This window comes from Centruroides sculpturatus, unplaced genomic scaffold, assembly GCF_000671375.1.
Source record: "Centruroides sculpturatus isolate CEXI.00-Female unplaced genomic scaffold, Cexi_2.0 scaffold1032, whole genome shotgun sequence".
In the NCBI taxonomy this organism is placed as follows: Eukaryota; Metazoa; Arthropoda; class Arachnida; order Scorpiones; family Buthidae; genus Centruroides; species Centruroides sculpturatus.
The window spans coordinates 154986-176119 of record NW_019385270.1 but is presented as its reverse complement, the minus strand read 5'-3'; the positions used below and the strand labels follow the sequence as shown (position 1 = coordinate 176119).

The 21134-nt window shown below is 31.8% G+C and overlaps 2 protein-coding genes across 9 annotated transcripts in view; one reads left to right on the top strand and one right to left on the bottom strand.

Moving 5' to 3' along the window:
* The window catches only part of LOC111636964 (major facilitator superfamily domain-containing protein 6-like), a 15780-nt gene extending 1109 nt beyond the window's left edge, over window positions 1-14671 (bottom strand). The window contains exons 1-4 of one of the 2 annotated variants that reach the window (XM_023382350.1): window positions 14636-14671; window positions 3106-3148; window positions 1696-1791; window positions 309-1622 (exon numbers count right to left, since the gene is read on the bottom strand). In XM_023382350.1, coding sequence (XP_023238118.1) covers window positions 309-1622; window positions 1696-1791; window position 3106 — 1411 coding nt within the window. In that variant the 5' untranslated portion in view covers window positions 3107-3148; window positions 14636-14671. Of the gene's footprint in view, window positions 1-308; window positions 1623-1695; window positions 1792-3105; window positions 3149-3413; window positions 3475-14635 lie in introns of those variants that run through there. The other variant, XM_023382349.1, reaches the window with a different exon arrangement.
* On the top strand, window positions 10040-21134 carry LOC111636962 (maltose permease-like). 7 transcript variants are annotated; one of them, XR_002758624.1, is made up of 6 exons: window positions 10040-10100; window positions 11038-11154; window positions 11233-12525; window positions 12605-12757; window positions 16744-16829; window positions 16910-17040. XR_002758624.1 is itself a non-coding variant. In XM_023382346.1 (6 exons), exons 2-6 carry the CDS (start codon window positions 16757-16759, stop codon window positions 19948-19950), a joined length of 1659 nt encoding a protein of 552 aa, XP_023238114.1. In that variant the 5' UTR covers window positions 12737-12757; window positions 16744-16756; the 3' UTR covers window positions 19951-21134. The 7 variants fall into 7 exon arrangements, 4 of the variants coding, with proteins under 4 accessions (XP_023238114.1, XP_023238112.1, XP_023238115.1 ...); XM_023382346.1 differs by lacking the exons at window positions 10040-10100; window positions 11038-11154; window positions 11233-12525 and adding exons at window positions 18640-18792; window positions 19743-19806; window positions 19908-21134 and having other exon boundaries at window positions 12737-12757; window positions 16910-18235; XR_002758622.1 differs by lacking the exons at window positions 10040-10100; window positions 11038-11154; window positions 11233-12525; window positions 12605-12757 and adding exons at window positions 13053-13824; window positions 18640-19643; window positions 19743-19835; window positions 19908-19921 and having other exon boundaries at window positions 16910-18235.

The following is a 21134-nucleotide window of genomic DNA, read 5'->3' as shown; positions in this document are numbered from 1 at the left end:
ATATGAATTCCATGTTGTACGAGTCACTTAGATTTTACAAATACGTGAGCTGTTCACAGTTTGGCACATGTATTTGTAAAATCTAAGTGACTCGTACAACATGGAATTCATATAAAACGAAATAATCAATAGTGTTATAGGGGGTCGACTGTGTATACTTTCAAACGGTGCTTATTGCAGCGACTTAGAATGTTTTAATAAGTAATTAAATACAAATGAGTAGTTTTATATTGTTTAAATTATTTTTAGAACACAATTCTAGTGACATATAAGTAAATAAATAGGAAAAAAACATTACTGTTTCTTACCTAAACCGTTAAATACTGCTCCTAAAACAGTTTGCATGGTGGCTTCTGTACCAGGTGCAGCTGTGAGTTTTCCATACGATGTCATAACTGCATAAAATAGACCGAAAGAAGGTCCTTGCACCATATATGCTAATAAAATCCACCATGGTTCATAGATGTAAGAAGCAGTTAAAAACCATACAGAAAGTGAAATGAATGCTAAGCTCATGCTATTGTCTCTTCCAATTCTTTTGATAATCCAACCAGAAATTAACATAAAGGGAATATCACTAATAAAACAAATTACTCCTTCACAAATTCCCATTAACATCTTGCTACCTCCTAATTCTTCTAAGTACCAAACCGAATATTTCCACTGTAAGGCGGATAATAATCCCACAAAAAATACACCCGTAACGAAGAAGAAAGAATGGAGTTCTACGAATGATTTCGTGATATCTTTGAATATATTTTTCGATGATGACTTTCTTTTTCTCATATCTGTAAATTTCAATATAATAATATCGATTAACATTAAAGGTATCATCATGTAGAAACACAAAGAAAAGTCAGTTTTTCCTTTATTATTGAGATTTGCATAATCTAAAATGTATCCTGCAAGCATAGACATGGCACCATAACCAGCTGAGGTCCACAATATTTGTTTACCAAACTGATTAATCCTTCCTTCAAGAGCTTCGTAACAGGCAGCATCTGATAAGGCACTGATAGCATCTGCTATAATATCACCAAGTGTTATTAATATAACAAATAACCAGAATTGATAGTGAACAAACGAATTGATACGTTGATTATCTTTCATCAAACATTTAACACTGAAATTATCGTATAACTGTTGAGAACAAATGGATATTGTTATATTATCTTTCAACGTTATGTTCGATACTCGTAAAATTTGGGAATTATTTAAAAATGACCCACTTGTGACGTTAAATAAATCGCTTTTATTGCAATTTTGGCATTCTTTTTGGCACTCCAAATTGTTATTTTCTACATTTTTCATTGTAAATTGAGAAGATTCGATGAAAGTAGAAGAGTTGCCTTTACCACAATGAAGTTTGACACCAGCAAAAGAGTGTGTCCTTCTTTCAATTTCGGGAATATAATTGACCGAAAAGTGGACAGGTGCAAGAATAATGGTTAAGATGATAATAACGAAGGTAATCTTCTTGAATTTATCAGTAAGGTATCCAAACAATGGATTAAACAACAGACTAAGGAAGGGAAGTACTGTAAACATCACACCCAATCCTGTAGCATTTATTCCTATCTTCTTAGCTATTAGTGGGAAGTAAATCGTAACCGATCCCATAGCTAAAACGTAAAATAAAATAAATATTATCTATAAACATTCATTTACTTATTACTTTATTGTTCATATACGTACCTAAGGAATTGAACAAGTAGTGAAGTTTCATTGGTAACATTTTCTTATCGATGGTGCAATCAGGACGTTTAAATATCTCCATGTTTAATGACTTCACTGTTTAAAAATATAATAACGTTAAATTAAATATTACAAGGTAGTATATAATTTAATCTAACAATCAATAGAGTGAATTTAAACTATAAGAAAATGGCGATTACAATGATTAATGGCTAAAGGACGACATCGTAGAGAAACTATACATACTTCCACTGTTATATTGTTCATTAAAGCAGAAACTAAAGTACTGTACAACTGTATACCTCGTATCACAGTGTACTTAAGATAAGCCTGTAACAGAAGGAAAACAATACAAGGTCGTGCTGTTGAAGGTAACATGTCAAAATGTACACTAATAACCTGCTATAGACATTTTCTTCTTTTATTTCTTTGTTTATAGAAGGTAGTTTTGTCTTCTATTTAACACAACTTACTTCATAAAAGTGAGTAAATTAAATTAGTTATGTAACTATAAATATGTGACAATAATTACTCTTAAGACTGGTAATACTTCTAATGAATTCTTTAGAATGTAATAAATAGTCTACATATATAGTAGAACCTGTTTTTTTACGACTCAATTGGAAAACTGTTGTAAAGCGAGTATTAATAAATTCAGGTTGTTTCTGAATGTTTATGTGTGCACGATTTTATTCGCCCACTTTGAAGACGTCATCTGTGTTCAGGAAGGTAAACGAAGCCTGCTAGAACAGAAAAGAGATGATAGATATAACCATAAAGGATGTACCATAAAGGATAAACTAACTAAAATCTAGTTCATATTTCATGGCACCTGTACCATAAAAGTACAGGTGTTATCTATGAAATCAGTATGTAGAACAAAGGACTACATACTCATAGAGGTGCTGAGAAGTAGAGTCATTATAATATGAGAAAGAATGTTTAATACGAATGTATTGACCATTCTGGGTGTGGATCTGTATAACAATTATTGATAATAAATTAGATGAAATTGTAATTTAATTCTTTTAACTTTTTTGAATAAATGTTGTTGACCATATTACATAATTTTTTTTTACTGTTAATGAACTTTGTATTTGTTGCCATGTACTAACATACAAGGTCAAAGTTGATTTATACAAGTGTTTATATAACGGGAAGAGATATATATTAAAGATATTTATACATTTTTTTTTTCTAACAGAATACATTTAAGTATAGCTCAATTTCTTAAATTTGATACCTCTAATCTATTAGAATCGTAATTTTAAAGAGTTCGAATATAATTTAAGATTTATGTAAACTGTACAAAAGTTAATTAGAAAAAAGAATAAGTATTGTTATTGTAATTAAAATTAATAAAACTATGTTAAAGGAAAAATAATATATATATATATATATTAGACTTACTGTGATAATCCCTGTGTTTTCTGGTGACGTCCTGTTGGAGATTCTAGAAAGAAGAGAGATGTTTAGTTAATTTTTTCAAGTTTTAAACAGTTGAATGAATGTTTATGCTGAAGATTCTGCGTAGATAATAATTAGCCTATTGTAAACAATGTTTATATATTTCACTGACGTTTATACGATTTGAAATGTATGGATTAATATTGTTTAAACCAGCATCTGAATGGCCTTTAAGAATCAGTTTGATGATACGGAAATCTTCAAAATTTTATTAATGATTTGTCCTGGATATATCAAGATTTATTTCTCACCATTCAGCCTGGCAAAATCCATTTGATATCCTTTTATTAATTCTAGTAAACAGGAGGATTCTCGATCCACATAAAGTTTATTGTTGCAAATCGTTATACTTTGATCGATTACTTTCAAAATCTGGAGAAAATTGATTAAAATATTAAACTGTATTGCTTTTATGATAAGTTACTTTATATAGCAAAGAGAATATACTATTAAAGTATCCTTTTCTTTCATTTTTTGATACATAATTATTGGGTAAACCGGCAAGAGAGATATACTTATGTATACTAAGATTGTTTCAGTTATGAGAAATAATATATATACTGTATTACCATATAGAATATAAAGCGCATTTATTTATTTTGTAGCGGCTAATAAGTAATATTTCTATCACCGTGTGATAATAAAAGTAATTTTTGTATATCTTAGAAGACGGTATGTATATAAAGTGGATTGGGTTGTCTGAATGAGACAATGCAACACACGGGCATTCAGGAGACATGGGCCCATTTATCCTCAACCCTTGGTCTCGCTCGAACCAGCGACTAATTATTTGTGTTCGATAGTTTTATCCACTGATGAGCGCATGTAGAACGGTGACAGATGACATGCCAAATGTTCAAATGGTGTGTCATATTAGAATAATTTAAATAATGGTAGATTGTTCTTCCATTTTGGTAGCGAGTTGATTCAAGGCTAACAAAAATAGTTTTTTTTTTCCTATTTTAAATTGGTCTTTTTTCCATATTAATCGTGAATTCGGTCAAGCTCAACGTAAGTATCAAACCACAAACCAATATATACGTATAGTAAATATGAAATGACTTAAGTAATGCACAGCTGAACCTGTTTATTTCGAATCTATCGAGAATAAGGAAAAATTCGAGATATAGAAGTTCCTACACAGTAAACATTAATAGATTTGATTGGAGGGACGGTATTTTATTAATACAATAGCGAGTGTAAGTACGTACAGTACCTGTAGTAAATATTAAATCACATTCACTAAAACCTGTGTAAACCGGAATCGCTCCGATCCGAAGAATTTTTTCTATTTAGGCAGGTTTCCGTTTTATTCAGGTTCCGCTTTGGACAGGTTTTATCGTATATAATATTGTTAAATCGATTTTAAATATTAAATTAATTTTAAACTTTTTTTAAAGTTATTTACTTAATTTATAAAGGAAAAAATACGTCTTTCTTACCACGTGTATTCGTTCTGACTGCAATAAAATAAAATGCGTATATAATATTAAATTGCTACCTTTAACTCTTCCTGTTTGTACAAGTTTTTTCTCTAGAATTCTTTTCAATTCATACGTGTGTGTTACGTCTGTATAACCTTGTATTTAACTATTTTCTAAATAGGATAAATTTAATAGGAACGTATGTGTTATTATATTGTAGTTATATCTTTCTAATTTACTTTCATTCAACTTTCTTTATACCTAGCTTTTAAGTGTTAATTAATTACAAACGTCTACACGTAAGGTACGTAACAATTTATAACATAAAACATTTAAAATATAATTATTTTAATCGTAATACGAGGAAGAAATTCTGATATATCAGCGCATATATTAAAAATATACTCGAAAATATAAGTTTCTATATGTAAATGTATTAGCCTGGAGCCTTTCAATAGCCTGAAAAAGCCTGAAGAATTTCAATAGATATTCAACAATTCATTAAACCACGTTATCCTTACAATGTATATATTGTGTATGTCACGATTTCGTTCACTCTGTTCGAAGCTTAATAACTCCTGTGCTTTTTGCGGAAAATTTCTGAAATTTTGCAGGCAGATTTGAGTATTAGGAAGATAGAGGCTGTTAAATTTTGATGGTTAAAGGTCGATGGAGTGAGGAGATAAAGAGGATCGTGTGTATCTCCAGTAGGGTCGACTTAATAAAGATTCAACCCCTTTGTAAGTAATTTGTAAGTAAAATTTGTAAGTGAACATGTTTGTAAGTGAACATGTTTACCTCAAAATTAAAAATCTTGCTATATCATAATTAGGGACGTCCCGATACTGAAGATCGAATCTGGTATCGTTACATTTCTAACAGAAGGTAGATTATTATTAATAAATCTATATTTAATCAAACATTATGCAGTATTTTTCTTTGTTAATCGACTTGGACCATCTTGAATATCTAAAATAAGCTACAATTTGTATATAGCATACTGATTATAACAAAGTTATTTACTTAATTTATAAATGATAAGAATAAAACATCTTTCTTACCAAGTGTATTTGTTCTCACTTCAATAAAATCAAATGCATGTATGACATTAAATTGCTACCTTTAACTCTTCCTGGCTATACAAGTTTTTTCATTCTTCTGTAGAAATGTTTTCAATTTATGCTTGTGTATTACGTCTGTATAAACTTAACTATTTTATAAAGAGGACAAATTAAATAGGAACGTAGGCCTATATGTTGATACATATCGCGGTTACTTTTTTCTAATTGCTGTCCTTATTTTCTTCAACTTTTTTTTTATATAATCTGCACTTTTTATACGTGTTAATTAACCATAAACGCCTACACATAAGTTATGTAACAATTTATAACATAGATCAATAAAAATATAACTGAAACCTCTTCTACGTGGCTTACAAAATTGCATTCGATTTCGATTATTTGTATTAAACTTTGCCACTTTCTATTAATTGCGATGAGGAATCCTAAAACATTATAAAAATGGGATCAATGGCTTTGTTTTTGATATACAAGATTAAAGGAGAAGCAAGTCTCTAACACGTCTTCTATGGGCTTATAGAATTGAGTTCGTTCTCATAATTTAATGAGCCAATTTTGATAAAACTTTGACATTTTTTATTAATTGCGCTAAGGAATCCAAAAATCTAATGAGGGTCCATATTAACGTAGAAAATAGGTGTCCACGTCGGCATGTATAGTACAAGGATCTCCTCTCCCATCGCAGGCGAGTGCAAAACTCTCCCGTCTACGACCATAAGATATAAGAATCGTCTCTTCAGTGTCTAATTACAAGTGCAAGTACAGTAGACCCCTATAACACTGTAGATAATTCCGTGTAATATGAATGCCATGTTGTACGAGTCACTTAGATTTTACAACATGGAATTCATATAACACGGAATTACCTACAGTGTTATGGGGGGTCTACTGTATCACCTGTTTCTTTCCGGCTCGGCTTCAAGTTTATCGCGACGTCTTTTAAATTTATTTAATTTAAAATGTAGGCCTTGATTTTAGTAGTTTCTTCCTCCTGTACATCATTCTTTTCCTGTTAACAATAGAGTCGTGCCGATCATTTATCTAACTCTGTTTAGGGGAATTTTTGACTTAAAGTCACGTGATTTACATTCTAGACCGGAAGTTCGTATTTAGTTAATCCGGACTTCCTGCACCTAAGCTTTCCATATCCGGTCTCGTCTTTCATCTATCTAACTCCTTTATTGAGATTAAGGAAAGAAGATGGACAGACAACAATAATGGGAATTTACAGCCCTATAATTATTTCAAATTGCAGCCCAAGATTCATTCCTTATTTCCTTAATGTATTTAATTAAATTGAAATTAATTACTTTAAATTCCTTAGAAGAAAACAATAAAAGAGAAGAAAAAAAATGGAAATGGAATTCCATGTTGTACGAGTCACTTAGATTTTACAAATATGTGAGCCGTTCACAGCCCGGCACACGTATTCGTAAAATCTAAGTGACTCGTATAACATGGAATTCATATAAAACGGAATAATTAACAGTGTTATAGGGGGGTTGACTGTACTCATTCTTCATTCGCTTCTAAAATTTATTCCATATTTACCGGTATAAATGGTGAAGATTTATGTGTATAATTGTTTCCTTATTGCTTTAATAACCTGATAATTTATCTTTTGTAAATAGATAGTGTATTATTAATAATACAAGAGTAAAATTTCTGATATACTTTCATTTGTAATGTCTTGAAAATAAATAAATACTTTATATACTTTATTTTTAGATAATAAAAGGACACGTACTGTACCAGTATTTATCTTTTCACATTTTAATCATTCGATTTAAATTCTGTCACATGATAATTGAGGAAATTGTTATCAATTTATCTTTCCTGAATGGCCATTCTTGAAGTTTTCTACACTTAGATGAAGCTGGAAGAATAGAAAAATAGAACAATAGAACAATAGAAAAACTCTCTTCAGTTGAAGTTATTCAGGTAAAGTATAATTTAAATTATAAAATTCTTGTAAACATGCGATATGGCTTCGAGTTTTTTTTTTAATATTTAGTTTTCGTGTTGTAAATTATTGGTGTTAATCTAATTGTAAATACTGTAATTTAATTTATATAACACTTTTTTTTATTTAGAAAAAAATCTAATTTAATATATAAAGGAATACAGCTTATATATGAGTTTCTTTTGTTATTATATTATTTGTCACATAACACAACTCTTGATTTGATATTAACAATGTAAGTTGCTAAGATTAAACGTTCTCCAGTTTCGGAATTTGGTGTCGATTTAAATGTCCTGTGGCTTAAGTCAGCATTGAAGATAGTGGTGCGTGATCCTATGGGGGAAAAAGGACAATTGCCTGGGATCCCACCAATACGGAGCCCCAAACCAATCGTTTATAAGAAAATATTACTCTCAAACAATTCTCTGGAAGAAAAATACTGTACATAAGGCTCCTAATTCAAATTTACCTGGGTTCCGTGAAGCTATAACGTGCCATTGCTTGAAAACGAGTAAGAGACCACTCGGAAAATGAGAACGGGAGACAGAAACCAGTCGGAACGGACCAATCTTTTAAAAACTGATCACATTTTCTATTCGTTTCTATCACACACATGTACGTTTTCTAACTGTCTGTCCAAATTGCCGTGCTCTCTTTGAATCGTTCTCACAGACTCCCCTTTTGCTCCTTTACCTCTTTGGATTGAACCTGTGCTGATGCCAAGCTACTCTGCTTCTGTGCACCTCTTCGACGTGAACGTCCTCCTTTCTCTCTCTTGAGGAACTCTACTTCACCTAGACGAATGTCTCATTGATTGGATCATGGACTTGACAAGGAATTCCGAAGATCGTTGTAAATCTCTCACTCAATAAACGGTCTGTTGAACTATCTGAACCTATACACGTGGGAGATCCCCCTCGGTAGATCTCCAACGTGTCGCGTGGCCTTATACAAACAAATCAAGCCTTTCTATGGGAGAGATTATTACGAATCTGTAACTAGTCGCTCCATCTGGCGATAACAAATTAATTAATAATTAAACTGCAACACACAAAAAAAAATATCAAACACTAATCAACAATAAACTATCCCGGGGCTTAAGTTAAGAGAGGTTGCCTTTAGGGATTGAAGACCCCAAAGCATTTTTTCTAGGGTATCGAGAAATATTCATGCCAAATCTGATTAACAGGCTTGTTTTCTATACTCATTTTGGATTAGATTAGACATTATGGACCTTCATTATGGGCCAAGTGGTAAAGAGATATGTGGGGCCCAATCCCTTACTATCCGACCCCATAATGAGAGCCCACAATGGCTAGTCGAGCAGCCTCATACATACACATACATACTCGCAAGTGCGTATGTTATGCGTATGTTTGTTTGCATTTAATATATATTTTATATTATTTACAAATATTTATTTTAACACTTTTATACAAAAGGCCAGGTGAATGAGGAGGAGGTTGCAGTATTTGCCTACCGCTTTAGAGGAGAGCAAACGTTGCAACTAGGAATTGCAATTGTTGGATCCCTCATCCAGCAATCCAGCTGGGTCCAGTGCATTCTTCGGCCTGCTGGATCCGCAAATAATGGCGCAAAAGTCTACGTTGTCGGCGTTGCCGCTTTGCTACGTTCGCTATCGCTCGGCGGCGAGAGCGACGCGACGTTGCCGTTCAGTGCGGCACGCTCTACACCCCTCTCTACACCGCACCGCCCATCCTTTTACCTCTGCTGATCTAATTGCCAATTGACTTTTCGCTCTCGCTAAATAAAGTGTTTTCGCACTAAATAAAATAAGTAACTCCACTCCTAGACCTGGTGCATAATTCTAATTTACGGTCGATTGTGACGTTAATGAATCAGGTGACGGAACGATCGCAGTTTAAGCCTATACTTTCTTCCGGCGATCGCGCGATGATCGAGAGTCGCGTCGCTCTCTCCGCAAAGTCTATCGCGTGTTTAACAAGTACTACGCCTTTAAGGAATGGGGAGCGCATCAAAATATAAACACTGACGGACCGAAAAACCACCAACACCGTGACTGCAGCTTTCGTTAACTCAGAAAACAACATCATGGCTCACTTCTCTCTCTACTCTGAGGTCTACACTTGACAACAGAATACGCTCCTGAAAGTGAGGGGTTCAAAGGTGAAAACTTATCTTTAAGTTATGATTATTTTATGACCCTGAAACCAACTAGCGTAGAGGCTGAGAGGGCCTTCTCCGCAGCGGGATATATACGCAGTTCATTAAAAAACTAGGTTGGGAGACAACACCATCAATACCATTTTTTTCTTGAGATTCTACTTCCTGAAAAGTTAAAAAGAGTAAATAGAAGTGATTGATTCAATTTTATTTAATTCTTTAAAATATTTTATTCAAGACAAGACTAATATTTTATAACTTATACTGTAATTCTATTAAGTATTCTATTACTACAGACTGATATGTAGAGCCTATATAAGAAAACTGGTAAGACTGATAGACACTTAGCCACTGATTATACGTCTTTACATTATTATAATATAATATATTGATATAAATTAATTAGTAGAATTACCTTTGCTATTATTTAACTTAGAGATTACAGTAGACTTACCTATAACACTGTAGATAATTCCGTGTTATATGAATTCCATGTTGTACGAGTCACTTAGATTTTACAAATACGGGAGCCGTTCACAGCCCGGCAAAGCATAATTTTGCTGTTGCTGAAACTGATATAAACACAAAGAGTCACCACAGTTTTGTAATAATTATGTACCGATTTAAAATGCACCAAAGTGCAAATTTGAAACACGAAAAGATTTTTAGGGGTTTTCGGGTTATTTCCCTTTTGTGGAATAGGCCTTTTCCAACATGAGGCATACTCATTATGAGTTCTTCTAGACCCATAGTAGAACAACCGGGTGATGAAAGAAGGGCCCGACATATTTTAATCTAATTTCTGAAGAGTTGCTGCGATGGATTCAGTCCAGGATCCCCCAGAGCTAGTTTGTTTGGATACGGCCAGGCAACACATAGATAATCTGTCAAGGAGAGATACCTCCCAGACAAAATATTGCATGAGAAACTGATCCCTATTTAGGTGTGAGGAAAAGAAAACCCGAAACACACCCCACGTGGCCACATTCTAATGAAAAAAACAATAGCTTTAAACTCATCCACTGTTTGTGAAAGTCTAAAGGAACAATTACAGAGATTTTATTTATAATATAATGAAAAATTTCGCTGAAATCGAGTCCCAAAGTGTTTTGTACTTCTCGACGTTTCAAGGTCTTCTGAATCCAAAAATGTGAAGATCTTCAAAGGGTTTTGTCGATCGCCATACTTTCCTTCTGTTATATATAATAATTTAGAAAATGACAATGTAAATATTCACTAAATTTTAATTCTTTTTCTTTTACAGTAATCTATTTATTTAGTATTTGGCGTTTACCAAGGAACCAATCCGTGGAGATAAGAAAATTGACTATCGAAAGGGAAATGCTACCAATGAAACTTCATTACCTCTTCTATTCATTAGGTAATTCGTGCACATTCTAATTAATATCAACTCATTTTTTATCTATGTTTTTAATAATTTGTATTCGTTTCTATTTAGCTGCGGCATCCATTTTAAATTACCTTTCACTAATTACCAAAAACATTGGAATTAGTGCAACAGGATTTGGTGTTACGTTTATGATAGTTCCATTTATTACCGTTTTTATGAACCCAATATTTGGTTTCATTACCGATAAATTCAAGGAAATTAAATTTATCATCATGTTTCTTGTTGTTTTAATTACACCATCTTTATTTTTTATTAATTTCATTCCCGAAATCATAAAAGAAAAACACATCTTTTCTGATGTAAAATTACATTGTAATAAATATAATACGTCTCAATTTCTAATGAACAGTACGAATGAATGTCAAGTAGAATGTTTATATTGTAATAATAGTGATATATCATGCCGAAAAGTATATAAATTAACCACTAAACAATTTTCTAATAACACACAAGCCTTAGAAATACAGAACATCACCTTCCAGTATAATAATCGTACGTCTTCTATCTGTTTTAATGAATTACAAGATGATTGTATTGCCTCGTGTTCTATAGAAGATCGAGTAATCAATTCATTTCATCACTACCAATTTTGGTTATTTGTAATTTTATCAATCACATCTATTATTGTCTCCAATGGTATCACATCTTTAACAGATGCTGCTTGTTACGAATTTCTAAATGGACGTGTTAATCAGTTTGGCAAACAAAGATTATGGCTTTCACTTGGTTGGGGAGTTTTATCTTTGGCTACGGGATCCATTGTAGATGCCGTAAACGTTAGCACAGATAAAACTGATTTTTCAATATGTTCTTATATAATGTTACCTTTAATGCTCTGCGACATTATTGTATTGAAATTTACAGACATAAGAAAAGAAAAATCTTCGAGTAATATACTAAGAGATATTCAGAAAATATTCGTAAAACCTCATCCCATTTTCTTCATCACAGCTGTATTTCTTATGGGTGTATTCTCTAGTTTACAGTCTAATTATGCTTATTGGTTTTTGGAAGAAATTGGTGCTAGTAAGTTATTATTGGGAATAAGTACAGCAATTCAATGTTTTTGTGGTGATATTCCATTTATGTTCGTTTCTGGATGGATTATCAAAAGAATTGGAAGAGATAACAGCATGTGTTTAGCTTTCATTGCGTTTTCAATTTCGTTTTTAGGTATTTCTTTTATCTACGAACCTTGGTTGATTTTATTACCGTATTTAGTACAGGGTCCTACTTACGGTCTGTTTTATGCAACGATGACTTCATATGGAAAAATAATAGCTCCAGATGGAACGGAGGCAAGCATGCAAACCATGCTAGGAGCAGCTTTTCATGGTTTAGGTATTAATTCATTTATATTCGTTTGAGTCTTATCATTACTTCTATTAAATTTTATATAACGTACGGGTATTATTTTCAGGTGTAGGCACTGGAAGTTTATTAGGAGGCTTTGGTTTTGATAATTATGGTGGCCGATTGACATATCGTTTTATGGGATATATTTCTTTAGCTTCAGTTGTAGTTTACAAATGCATTACGGTGTTTGTAGCAGGAGAAAATTTCATGATTAAAGGTAAGTTTGTATCTGTCCATATCTGTGGGTGCACCCTGAAATGATAGAAGAGATTGTTTCTACGGGTAGATAAAGGCAATAACAATAATTAGGAATGTTAAGTTATTGTTGTAATGCACCCTGCAAAGAGGAGATGCCTCTGAGGAGCCATTTCTACGTGCATTACAATTGGCTCTATTTATGTATTATACACACAAGAAAAGTCTGAAAATCTGTACATTTAGGCACTGAGAATCTGAGAGATTGAAAATCACATGATTTGCTGATAAAGTTTCGGTTTTTGGGAAAACGAATTTACGTAAAAATTTAGCCAGTAGGGCAAATTTGGCGCTGCTTTAGCTTAATATGTACAGTACATTAAGAAGACTCTTAATCTTCGTATTAAATACGTTTTCTAAGAAATTTTGAGTATGTAAGGAGAAGCAAAACATTCTTCACAGGAAACACTAATGGTGCTCACTTTGTTAAACTCTTCTATCCAGGGAAGAATTAAAGCCATCTTGGCACCCTTAAAAGAATTTTGGACATTTTCCATTACTTTATGCTTAAAATTTGCACATTAAATAGCTAAGAAAACAGCAATTTTTTTCCAAAAATCAAAACAGCACACGCGACTCACTATGTATATTACTGATAAATTTGATTCAGCTGCAGAGAACTTTAAACACCTACACCCTAAATTAAATTTAATATAATTTAAAATTTCCACCAGTAAACTTCGAACTATATCAACAAAATAAATTGATTTTATAAACATTTTATTGATTTAAACAAATCTCGACTTATCGAAAGAAGAATAAAAATTTCATTGTCATTTATCAAATGTAAAGGTCAAAGTGACCAACGAATTTATTGAAGATCACTTTTAGATTTTACAACAAACACTTTACGATCCATTCAGTAAACGATAAGATAGAACATATTATAAAACAAGGTCTACTGTGTTATAAATATTCATTTTATAATTGACTTAAATTTACCACCAGTTGGAGCACGTGAGTGAGCGCAGTATAATACCAATCAACGACACGAATGCAAGCAATTTAAACAGAACTTCAGCATATAATGTAAGTAAAATAGTAATTTTTACATTTATTTCCTTCTGAATGGATGCTGCAAGGTTTACCTTCGACCTGTCACTCTGGGGTGGAGATCAGGGGGTAAATTCCGTAAATTTGCGAATAAGCTGACTTTTCCTTGTGATTTAATAATCTTAGTGGTTAGATTTAGAAGCAGGTGTCGAATTTATCGATCGACATGCTTTACTGTTGCCCTTTGCCCCTCAATTTGCCCTTAAACACCCCTTTAATCTTTGTTTCTCAGCTTGTTCTTCGAAACTTTACCTCTTCACTCGCCCTTTAATAAATTACAAATTTAATATAAAGTCAAGGTTATATGACATATTTACAAATTAAATTTATGAATTTAAGTAAATTAATTAAGTAATTAATAAAATAAAATGTTAATATATTCATATTACCTAAACATATCCAATTGAAGAAGACTTTAATTGATCTTCCTACTTTATCTAAAAGTATACAACCCCAGAAAAAATGATTAAGCAGGAAGATAAATATAATGTATTAAGGAAGATGTAAAGATACATTGATGACAATTTCCTCAATTATAGAAATATTTCAAACGACAAAATTTAAATCGAATGATAGAAGTGGGTAAAATGTTTTATATCATCAATACAAAATTACTGGTAAAATTATCGTGATATACTCCATAAAAACATAAAAAATTTAAAGTGATTTATAATTAATATAATTGTGTGATAAAATTAATATAACATTATAATATCGATATTTATTATTATGTGGCCCGAATGGATAAAAAGAAACTGAACCCTGGTAGTTGGTCGAGGGTTCATACCTCACTCCAATAGCTTGCCAGGTGGAGGTTTCTGGGTTTTCTTTACGTGTTTAACACATTAATAGGAGCCAGTTTTCCTCCAGTTTCTCATAAAAATCCTTCCGGGATGCACCCCTCTTTGCAGGTCGCCAATGTATTATGTTGTCTTGAATACAGTCGACCCCCTATAACACTGTTAATTTTTCCGTTTTATATGGATTCCATGTTGTACGAATCACTTAGATTTTACAAATATGTGAGCCGTTCACAGCCCGGTACACGTATTTGTAAAATCTAAGTGACTCGTACAACACGGAATTCATATAAAACGGAAAAATCAACAGTGTTATAGGGGGGTCGACTGGTATACAGTCCTACAGTTATTGTTGAATCTTCTTTATAAACACTAATACTGATGATCTGACGTGGGAAATAATTGCTGCTCACTTTTATCTTTCATAAACATGTATTGTTTAGAGTTACCTTATAGGAAGATGGGTCTTTTCCGTATTTAGTTCTGAAATTGTTTGCACGTCGATGAAGGCACAGGCTAAACCTATCCCTCAGCATTACCTTTCTACTTGCAGGTGATTTAAAGTTCATTAATAATAAAAACAAGATTTTATTTTATGTAGTAAAAGCTGCCTTGTTTACTTATGTCTAACACGAAAGATTGTCATAGTCTACTGTGTGTACGTATAAGAATAAAACCACTTACAATAGGATAATTCGAATTTTATTCGAAATAATAAAATACATTAATATTTAGATGCTAGTTATAAAATAATACTAACATTATGAAGCAAAATTATCATATGAAATTTATATTTTAAACAGTACATGCATTATACAAGGACACTTTGCCAGATTAGATTGGATTGAGGGTAGAAGGAAGTGCAATCTGTCAAGGTGAAAGGCTTTTACGGGAAACTAGCCCCCTATTTAGGTGTTAGATATGTGAAGAACACTTAGAAAACTCCACTTAAATTAAATAGAACAGATTTTATTTTATTGAAAGATATATTAATGTGTGTTATCATACGTTCTCTGTAGTAAAAACATGTCTAGTCGAAGTATATAGTCGTTTTACTAATTGTAGTACTTAACAATTGAAGGTATATTTAATAAATTATCTTTAAAAGACAACTAAATTAACACTGGAGGATATAAATATCACTTTAATATATTTTCCACTTTATAAGCTTAATTGTAAATAAATCTACTTTATAACTCGTCTATTATCTGTTTAATATCTTAAATATAAACATTAAATCAAGTGTTTAAAAGTTGAAATCAGCAAAACATCTCTCTTCCTTACTTCTATCTTCATTTAAAAAGCACACAGAAAATTTAGTAAGTAGACAAATAAAACTTTTAAAATTTATTTCTAGTCATTGATTAATTAATTAATGAGTCTTTTTATAAATTATAATGAAAAGAGTAATTAAATAAGTAATTAAAATATAATTAGGTATAATTAATTGACTAACGCTAAGAATCTACGTTTTAGACAATATGGCTGCCAAGCACACGCACGTGTGTCGATACACACACGCACATATACTCAAACGTGCATATGTTTACGCGTTGCTTATGAGTATTTGATATATATTTAGAGTAAAGATATGCCTAAATTAAATCAAATATGTTATTTATTGTAACATTTATACAAACGGCCGGATGAACGAGGCGATTATGGTGTCAGTGTTTTGCTCTGGGAGGGAGGTATTTAACGTGTGCAATGAAATAATCCTCCTTGATCACCCTTAAGCCATATGCGGGAGTTGTACTATAACACAATATAACACTCGTGTAGCCCCTTTTTAAGATCTAAACACGTAGCAAACAAACGAAACCGTACGTATGAACAATCAGCCAAGAGGAGATACTTCCTGTAAGAACACTCTATGGAAAAATGGCCCCTAACACGTGGTACCCACGATTAGCTTCAATGGTCCACTCGGCCATTCTCTCAAGAGTGGAAAGCTAAAGCTTTAACAGCCATTGATCATCCGTTCGTAAATATTTTAAGGTATTAACGTATCGTGTACGTAAGAAAAAACAATCTGAAAGTTAAGTATTGTCTGTACAATACCTTATTTTATATTTCTTATATATTATTTTCATAGAGAAATTACGAAGATGATCTGCCAAAAGTGGACTATCAACAAGAAATTGTTACCAATGAAACTCCATTATTTATTCTATTCGTTAGGTAATTTAAATATAAAATCAATATAAAGTAACATGTTCCATTTTTATAAACATATATTATTTTTCTTTCTATTTTTTTAGCAATAGGATCAGCATTGATTTATTTTCCACTAATAGCCAAAAACATTGGAATAAGTGCTACAGGATTGGGTGTAATGTTCACAGTTGTTCCCTTCGTCACTACACTAATCAATCCATTATTCGGATGTATCACTGATAAATTCAAGAAAATTAAATTCATAATTATGTTTTTAACAATACTACATACACCAATTTATTTTTCTATTATTTATATCCCAGAAATTTCAAAAGAAAAATATATTTTTAACGATGTTAAATTTCATTTTGGTGATGATGATAATACGTCTTCTATTTTCATCGAATCTTCACAATTTACGACAAAGAATCCGGATAACGAGTTATTAAAGTGTAAAATAGAATATAAAACTTGCAATATAAGTGAAGAATTGTGCCAAAAATCATTTAATATAACAAGTAAATCATATCTAAATAGCTCTACTGTATTACGAGTGACGAATATGACATTAGAGGATAATATAACAATGAATCTTTGTTTTAAACAACTGAATGATAAATATAATATTAGCTGTTTGTTGGAAGAAGAAATAAATTCGTTTCTTTATTATCAATTCTGGCTTTTTGTTCTATTATCATCATCTGCAGTTATTATTACTGATGTAATTATAGCATTATCAGATGCTGCTTGTTACGAATCTCTCGAAGGAAGAGTTAATCAGTTTGGTAAACAAAGATTATGGCTTTCTTTTGGATGGGGAGTTGCATCTATGTTTACAGGATACATTGTAGAAGCTGTAAATATCAAGAACAAAAGAAAAACTGATTTTTCTGTATGTTTCTATATAATGTTACCTTTGATGATATTTGATATTATTACACTGAAATTTACAAACATGAGAAAAGAAAAGACATCGAATAATTTATTAAAGGATATTTCAAAAATATTCGTAAAACCTCATCCATTCTTCTTCATCACAGCTGTGTTTCTTGTAGGAGCATTCTCTGGTTTACAATGGAACTATTCATTTTGGTATTTAGAAGAACTTGGAGGTAGTAAGATATTAATGGGTATAAGTTCGGCAATTCTTTGTTTTTTTGGTGATATTCCATTTATGTTTATTTCTGGTTGGATCATCAAAAGAATTGGAAGAGATAACAGCATGTCTTTGGCATTTGTTACCTTTTCTATATGGTTTTTAACTGCTTCTTACATCTACGAACCTTGGTTGATTATATTGCCTTACTTGGTTCAAGGACCATCTTATGGTTTATTTTATGCAGCGATGACATCTTATGGTAAACTTGTAGCTGTAGAGGGGACAGAAGCCACTATGCAAACTGTCATGGGAGCCGCATTTCATGGTTTAGGTAAGAATGATATAAATTTGCAGTAAATTTTATTTTTGTTTAAATTCAAAAAACTTGGATAAGATTCTTTTTAATTTCACGTTTTCGAAGGACACGTTTCTTTATTATACTTTTGTGTGAGTATGTTGTGTATGTGTGTGTTTTTTGGTGTAGTTTGTATTGTATGCGATGTGTATTATGTGTTGCATGTGTCTGTGTTCTGCCATGTATATGGGTATTTGTGTATATGTGTGTGTAACCTCGGAGATACTTAAAATGGATATGACATAAAGAAAGTATTAAAAAAATGAAATTTTTATGTGAAAAACTTAAAGCTGAAAAACTTTTATCTAAGTTTTTTTGAATGTACAATTCTGTTTGTTTAAAAATGAATTCTTTTATTGCTTGTGTATCTTGTGTTTTAGGGATAGGCACAGGAAGTTTATTTGGTGGAATCGGTTTTGACAAATACGGTGCTCGTTTCACTTATCGTTTTGTAGGTTATTTTGCCATAGGAACTGCCATCGTATACAAATTAATAACGAAATTTATAGGAGGAGAAGCTTCTATGGTAAAAGGTATGCATTTTTTTTACGTTTCAATAAACACATCAGTATAAAAAGTCGTATTAATATACACAATAAAACATATATACGAGAATTGAATAATTTATGTATTGTCTCAATACGAGAATTGAATAATTTGTGTATTGTCTTAATTGTCTTTCAAATGGTTTCGTATGATATAAAAATACAGTAGTACAATACTAAAAACGAAAGACTTCTCCATATATGTTTCAATACTGACAGTTAAACACCGTTTAATATTAATCGTCAGACATACACAGTGTGCACTGTGAGCCTAAAGTGATGCCTGGTAATGCAATGGTTTTCAACAGGAGTGACACGGCCCACTAGAGTGCCACAACAACATTTTAGGGATGTTGCAAATTATAGTTCTGAGCAATGCCATAACTAAAAGTATGAAAATATCTGTAACTCTACATTGATAAACAGGTAGGACTGCCGCAGAAGAATTTGCCAAATTCAGGGGTGCCACCATTAGAAAAAAAGGTAATGCAACACAAGGCCGTTCTATCGACAGGGTGAGTGCCTCCCAGAAGGACTTTCTATGGGAAACTTGTCGTAATTAGGTGTAGACTTGCAAAGTAAATTTGGAAAATCCTGCTTAGGCGCGAATTCTGCACCAATTACCAATGTTCAATGGTTTTAAACATTCGGCTAATAATGGGCCTTTAATAATTCCAAATCGTTTTTAATTATACTTACAATAAGTGATTTTTTGTCAGGTGATATATAAAATATACAATTATTAGACTCAATTTTCTTCCCGATAATATGAACCTGTACGTAATGATGTTTAGCACGAACAATACCACATCCTGCTTTCCAATTTGAGGAGGATCAAAGTAAAAATATTTTTCATATTTTATACATATTTTAGTAAGCTTGTAAAATTATTTATATTAAGTAATTTATAAAACTAATTTTTCTATAAAATTATTTAGAAACAGATAAAAAAGAAGAAGTGAATATCGAAAAGACAATGATGGAAGAGTCAATTACTGAAAGGAATATTTAAAACTCTTTATTTTTCCAATGTAAATTATATATTTTTTTTATTCAATATATGAAAACAAAATAAATTTTATATTGTGTTGATATCATTTTAGTAAATACTCAACAGAAGAACTGCAGAATCGATCAAGGTGTTAATTTATAGCAAGACACATCGAGTATTACCTCGAAGAGTCAGTTTTGTGGGCGTCAGTGACACCAGACATCCCCATCAGGACCCTGTTACATAAAGATTACAAGTCTTATAAATACTTGTAGCTTGTAATTTGTAACTTTGTAAAACTTGTAACAATTACAAGCGTTTTATGCAACAGGATCCCGAATTCAATTTATTGCCATTTTGGAGACAGCAGTATACAGATTCGAGTTTTGAGGTCAGAGAGGTTTCAGGCAAGGGTGGACTGAACACTAGACCTTTAATGAAATCACAGAAGAAAAAGGGATGTACTCTGGGCCCTTTGCATGAAATTCTAACCTAAATTAACTGCACAATCAACCATGTCCTCTGAAATATCTACAAGACACTGCAGGGGGACGTCACCGCAAGGGGAGCATTTACACATTACATTTGACAACCTGTTCCACTTGATATTTCTGAATGCACTAAAAGGCTATAGTACCCATTTTTTCATGTGCTACAACTTTGTAGTATTTTCAATCGAGATAGAAATTACAATTAGAAATAGGTGCATAGAGACTTGTTACCACCCTGTATAAAGGAAATAATGAAAACATCTAAAATTAATTTTATTATATTACCAAAATTATTTTTATGCTCATGAATATTCTAATATAAAGTATTGTTAATGAAAATAATGTTAATGTGTAAAATAAAATTTAAAAAATGCTAATGTAAAGAAATATTCTATTCTGTAGGGATGCTTAAATTCCAAGTTACGCTTCTTTTTCACGCTTCATAAGTGTGTGGAATGAAAAGTGTACAATGTTTATTTTATATTTTACACTCACTACACTTTATTTTAAATAAATTATTAATCTTTCTACGTTTAAATACCTTTCTAAAAATTGCATTTATCTATAATTATCATCCAATCTTCTCCTGAAAACCCTTTTTTAATATCAGTGTGTGGCTTCAACTGGAAGTAATACTACAGGTATTAAGAAAATTTTAGTTTAAGTCATTGCATTATTTTCATCTTAAACAATTTAAACTGTTTAAATCAATATAAAAACGATAGTGAGATCAAAATAGTAGAAAGAATCATCCTCAACGACTTCGTAAATGTTAAGAGTATTGCATATAAGCTTATATAGGGGAGACCGGGGCAACTTCGGCATGCGGGGCAAGTTTGTCAAGCGCT

Excerpts from the sequence above, each read along its gene's own strand:
- LOC111636962 (XM_023382346.1), top strand. The coding sequence starts at position 16,757 with ATGATCTGCCAAAAGTGGACTATCAACAAGAAATTGTTACCAATGAAA. Across the intron at positions 18,236-18,639 it reads AGCCGCATTTCATGGTTTAG|GGATAGGCACAGGAAGTTTA; the intron begins GTAAGAATGATA and ends CTTGTGTTTTAG. Across the intron at positions 18,793-19,742 it reads AGAAGCTTCTATGGTAAAAG|AAACAGATAAAAAAGAAGAA; the intron begins GTATGCATTTTT and ends AAAATTATTTAG.